This window comes from Gopherus flavomarginatus, chromosome 3 (genome assembly GCF_025201925.1).
Source record: "Gopherus flavomarginatus isolate rGopFla2 chromosome 3, rGopFla2.mat.asm, whole genome shotgun sequence".
Taxonomy (NCBI): domain Eukaryota; kingdom Metazoa; phylum Chordata; order Testudines; family Testudinidae; genus Gopherus; species Gopherus flavomarginatus.
This window is the reverse complement of record NC_066619.1, coordinates 256,481,433-256,487,282: the sequence shown is the minus strand read 5'-3', so window position 1 is coordinate 256,487,282 and position 5,850 is coordinate 256,481,433. Positions and strand designations below refer to the sequence as shown.

At 47.8% G+C, this 5,850-nt stretch overlaps 1 protein-coding gene across 7 annotated transcripts in view; it reads left to right on the top strand.

The window, feature by feature from the left end:
- The window catches only part of CPEB2 (cytoplasmic polyadenylation element binding protein 2), a 146,314-nt gene that overhangs the window by 312 nt on the left and 140,152 nt on the right, over nucleotides 1-5,850 (top strand). For 3 of the 7 annotated variants that reach the window (XM_050947546.1, XM_050947548.1, XM_050947545.1), the window contains exons 1-2: nucleotides 889-2,190; nucleotides 5,132-5,413. In XM_050947546.1, the coding sequence (XP_050803503.1) occupies nucleotides 1,051-2,190; nucleotides 5,132-5,413 (1,422 nt within the window). In that variant the 5' untranslated portion in view covers nucleotides 889-1,050. The other 4 variants (XM_050947549.1, XM_050947552.1, XM_050947550.1 and 1 more) reach the window with 4 other exon arrangements.

Sequence of the window (5,850 nt, the reverse complement as noted above, 5' to 3'; positions counted from 1 at the left end):
GTATACAGTGAATTACAATGGGGGGGTGGAATCGCGTTTATCTACCCCTTATTGAAATGGTAGCGTCCGCCCTACTGGTGGGTATCGTTCGCCCGGGCCTGCCCGTTCTCGCGCTCTGTCCGTTGGAGCAGCGCGAGAGCAGCCGGCAGCACTGTATCGAACCCTCAGAGGAGCCGGCGATTAATGATTAACGAAGAGGAGTTGCGTGCGCTCATGAATTATTAATAAGGGGGAGGGACTCATGATTTATTAAAGAGGTCGAAGGTGGGGATTGTGACGGGATCGTGACGAACGTTCCGGAGTTCTTAAGGGTGCTGCAGCCGGCTAAGAGCCGGTACTGGGGTGGGGGAGGAGCTGTGCCCAGCCTCAGAAACAGGCCTATTTGATGGACATGTACTAGGGGACGGTGACAGCCTCTCTTCGCTCAGTGCCCAAACTCGGACCGCGCCCCCCCATAGTACTGTAGAGGGGATTAGCCAGAGGCCGGGGTCGCTATGGCGGGTGACCGTTCGGGCTGCTGCTGATTATTATTTGCAGGATTGTTAGAGGCGAAGGACTAGTCTATAGGGATTTAGTATGAGGCTCTTTTAACCTGATGAAGAGTCTGGCATGTGGGATTTATTTTACCCCAAAGCGGCGATTATTACTGTGGGGAAAGAGAAATCTTATGCTGGAGGTTGAGGATTTTTTTAAACCCAGGAGGGGGTTTTACCCCGTGAAGTGGATTGTCAGAGGGGGGGTTGTTCCTTCCCCCTGCAAGGGGGGTATTTACCCCTACGCTGGGTCAGTGTGCGAGGGGCTTTACTGAACGGTGGGCTCGCAGATCTAAGCCACTGCCTACAAGGACTGGCAGCAGCACCCCTCAGATATTGCTTGGCGTAGGAGGCGCTTCCTACACGGGGTCCTTCTCCTCCCTGGCAGCATCAGCTTCTCATTCCGTCCTGCCCCTCCTCACCCACCCGAACCGGTTCCTCCCTCAGCAGCGTGTCCGGTGTGTCGCCACCGCCCTCTCTGTTGCTGTCGGCGGCGGCGGCTGCGTAGCATCAAAACATGCAGGATGAGCTGCTCCTGGGGGTGACACAGCAGCAGCCAGGGAGCGAGAGGCTGGGCAGCGGCCCCGCAGCAGGACACCCCCCTCTCAGCCACCCCTGCTCTGACTTTAAACCCACTCTCGGCCCCCACCACCAGGATTTAAACAAGCAGCAGCCGCCACCGCCTGCGCCTCAGCTGAGCCAGAAGAGGAAAGAGTTCAAGCAGCAGCTCAGCAGCCCAGCCCAGCTCGGCAGCAGCCACCCCCTGACTAACCACCACTCCCCCGACTATCATCGCCACCCCCCTCAGCAGCAGCACTTCAGCCACCCCACTGACAAGTACCAGGAGCACAGGCAGCCGCGCCAGCTCCTCAGCGCTCGCCCCCCGGAGCAGCCGCAGACAGGGGCCTATCCTCCCTACCAGCCGCTCAGCCCTGCCGAGCAGAAGGGCGGCGCAGAGAGGGGGGGCTCGGAGCGGCTCCCCCCTTCCTGCCCGGGGGCACAGACAGCCGCGGACCCCAATGTGGGGGTGGTTGTCTCCTCCTGTGTGAATCCGCCTCCGTCTCCTCCTCACCTGCAGACTACAGCCCAGTTGCCCCCCATGGAGTCCCCCCCGAACAGCCACTTGCTGGGCAGCCCTGGGACCCTCTTGCCTGGCGGGCTCGGCTCCGGCTTCAGCAGCCTGCAGAGCTCGGAGATCCCCAGCCCCCATCACCAGAGCGGGGGCGGCTCCTCCTCAGCGGCTTCCCCTCCTCCGCCGCCGCTGCCCGGCTTCGGCACCCCCTGGTCTGTGCAGACCTCGTCGCCGCCCCCGCCGCAAACGCAGCAGCCTCCGGTCTCCAGCAGCAGCGGCGGGAGCCAGATCAGCGCGATGCCTCCGCCGAGCCCGGAGTCCGAGACCAGCTTCTACCCGGGGATCCCGTCTTCGATCAACCCCGCTTTCTTCCAGAGCTTCTCGCCGGTGTCGCCTCACAACCCCTGCGCCGGGCCCTTCAGCAGCCCCTTCTCGGCCGCCGCCCCGCCGCCGCAGATGAATTTACCTCAGCAGCAGCAGCAGAACCGGAGATCCCCTGTGAGCCCCCAGCTCCAGCACCAACACCAGGCGGCGGCGGCCGCGGCCGCCTTCCTGCAGCAGAGGAACTCCTACAACCACCACCAGGTGCGGGGCCCGGGAGCTTCGGGGCGGCCGCCAGCGGGGACCCCCTCCGCATGGGGGAGAGCTGACCCGGCAGGGAAGGTCCCCGCCCTGCCCCCGGAGCGGGGCAAACAGCTGAGGTTTTATTTGAGTCCCCCCGGCCGAAGTTACCCGGCAGCAGGGACAGCGCTGCTGGAGCCGGTTGGTGGAAACAGGGCGGGGCTGCCACAGCCCGGGCTCAGTTTCGGCGCTGCAGCGAGTGCCCTTTGGCGGAGTGGGGGGCCTCGGCCCCGTTTCTCTGCAGCTCTCTCGGGGGGGGGGTCTGGACGCAGAGCTCCCGTCGCCCGGCAAGGGAGGGGGAGGGCAAACTAATTAGTTTCGGATTAGAGATCTGTTGGCTGCCCCTTCTTCCCGACCCTCTGCCTCTTCTGCTGCTGTAGGTATCAGGTGAGCAAAAGCGGATTAATATGACGGGCCCATTGATTCTTAGTGTGAGTTATATCCCCCAGACTTTGATCGATTCTGTACTTACTGGGTTTTATAGCTGCTATCTAGAGGCGTCGTTTCCTTAGCTGTCAACAATTTTTTGTTTATTTTGTTTGTAATTGCCCCCGAATGCTACTAGTCAAAAGGTCACAGTTTCAATGTGAAAAGGGACAAGTTTCCCTCCAGAAAACATGTTTGTTGAATTATTAGCCTCCCTGCTTCAGACAAACACTTTTCCTTGTCTTTGGTTTGTTTTAAGGTCAGGGGTTTGTTAGACTTTTTAAATATACTTTTACAATTGAGAACATATACATTGACTTGCATAGGCAGGTTTGGCCTTAAGTGACTTTTTAATTCATCTGAGAACTGTAAAGAATAACTTTTATTTAGAGTTACTTGTGTATGTGGTGATATAGGCAAACAGCAGCTTCGCTACTGTATTTCAGGTTGTCGTAATTCTCCTGCCCACAGCACTTACTGCACCTACTAGTTTAATGGGTGGCATGGAATCCTCATCTCCTATTGGCTAAAGAGGTTGCTTTTCTTCCTGGTTTTGTATGTTGAGACTAAGATAACGTGTCATATTTTGTTCCATGGAGCTGCTCTTCTCTCTCCAGTTAACATATCATAGTGTGTGACATTTGCATCATGTTAAGGTTTTTTCAGCTCTTCATGGCTGAGTATACCGTATAGGCCCCATAGTCAGTTTAATTTCTGCTTAATTCTAGTATTAAACTGTGTGGAATTTTACCAAGTAGGTATGATTGGGATTTTATGAAGTAAAGTGTTTATTTTTTTTTTTGTAATTGGCATTCAAAAATTGTACTACAAGAAAATGTATGTTGTTTATATGTTCACATGTGGTAAATATGTTTTAACATGGATCTTATCGCTTAGTTTGCTCTGGTTTTAAACAAATTCCAAAGCAATTAAGAGAGAGGACAGCAGTTCTCTCTACCATTAACATTTGTGGGGAATTCTTTTCACCTCTCACTTCCCTGCCATTATTCAGTTATGAATATGTCAGTTGTAGGTAGTAAATCTAAACAGTGATGTGAAAGTATAGTTTAGCAAGATTAAAGACCTGTTTTAATGCTTGACATTATCTCCAAAGTTTGTTTCTCAGTAGAGTGCCTGCCTCTCCCAAAATTCCAACACAAAGCATTCAAGTTTTACAACATAATTTTCTATAATTATATAGAACAGGGGTGTCTGCCTGAGTATCTGACCACACTGGCTTTACCATATTTTCAGGATAATTTTTATGTCTGTACAGCTCCATCAATACTTATCATATTTAACCTTTTTTAGTATTGCACATATGGCATCCTTTAGATTGTCATTAGAATTACATTATTTTTGAGATTGAGGTGTTACATTTGGATTTCAGATTAGAATTGGATTTATAGATCCTCTGTTTCATCAAAGGGTGTCTGAAAAATATCCTTTCCATGACCAATCAAGTTTTAAATACTTTTATTTTGCTTTTCTAGGCAAACACAGCTCTTTATTATCACCAGAGTTCAGTGGGTCCACCTCTTGGTAGTATGACAACCATTTCAGTTCACACATTGGTTTTAGCATAGATTATTAAGTATTGAAGGCAGCAATAGTGTTTTACCCATTTTACTCCTGAAAAGATCTTTTCATTTTCCCTCTGGAGTTAGTCTGAATATGTAAATTTTCTTTTGTATAATAGCAGTAGTCCATTGGATATCAAAACAATCCCTTTCTGAAGTAATCAAAAAGCCAGATTCATCGGGTGTGGCAAAACACTTTTGGTTCGCTGATTTCTGCACAGCAATGCCAGTTTACACTAGCTGAGGATCTGGTCTAGTTTGTTACACCAGAAGTTCAAGCTGTAGCCTTTAAAGGCTATTATAATACATTTATATTTTTAGATACACATCAAGGATAGTTACTCTGAACAAATAATTTTAGGTTATACAGATTGTGAGATAATCAGTCTTTGTCATTGTTACTTGTAAACATTTACCTCTTTATGTAATATTTTAGCTTGACCTATAATTTATTTTACCCTGCAACTCACTACTTTCTCCTTTACTCACAAAAAAACCAAGTGACCTTCATGAAACTATCTAATGCTACTCTACAGAGACATATCAAGCAGGGGCCTGCCTGCCTATGTAACACGTGACCGATTAGTTACATAATGAAAGTGTGGCAGCTTTTATTGTATTTAAATAACTGTAGGAATATTTTACCAAGAAAGAAATAGAAATCCTAATTTATCATTTTGGCAAATCAGTCTTTTTGATATAGCAGTCTTGTTTTATGGTTACTTGTATTCAGTTTTTTCCTTTGCCATGGATGTTAGTTTATAGGCAAATGGGAACTTCCAGTTTTCGTACTCTTTACAAAAGCCATTTGATCTTTTTTGAGGTAACAAGCAAACTAGGAATGTTTAAAAAAACCAAAATCTAATCCACTCTTCTCTCTCTCTCTTTTTTCTTTTTAGCCTCTTCTGAAGCAGTCACCCTGGAGCAACCATCAGAGTAGTGGCTGGAGCACAGGAAATATGTCCTGGGGAGGAATGCATGGCAGAGACCATCGTAGAACTGGAAACATGGGAATTCCAGGAACTATGAACCAAATTTCTCCTTTGAAGAAGCCCTTTTCTGGTAATGTCATAGCTCCCCCTAAATTTACTCGCTCTACTCCATCGCTGACACCAAAATCATGGATTGAAGATAATGTTTTCCGAACCGACAACAACAGTAATACTCTCTTACCCTTACAGGTAAGAATGATATGTAACTGGAGATGTCTTAATGTTTGTCTTTAATTTTGTCTAGCATTGTAAATAGGTCTATTTAACATATTAAATGATACTGACAATGTTCATGGTGATTTTTATGAAAATGTTGTACTTTCTAATGTTACAAGTGTACTGCAAGTGACAATTAACCAAAATATTTTCCAGTTTATATAAAATGCCAGCAATAGCCAGAATTATTGCTTACTGACTCTACAAGAGGGGAAAAGGAGGAAACTGAAGAAACTCTTGCACAGCAACAAGGGAGCAGAAATACTTTTTAAACTGTCAGAAAGCATTTTTAACATTAGTCAGTTTAAAACACTTAAGGCTCCTTTTAAATCTGAGCTGCTTTTATCCCTTATTTTTTAATATAGATTAATTTTAGGTCTTATCACATTATTCTTGTGGACAAGCCTTTT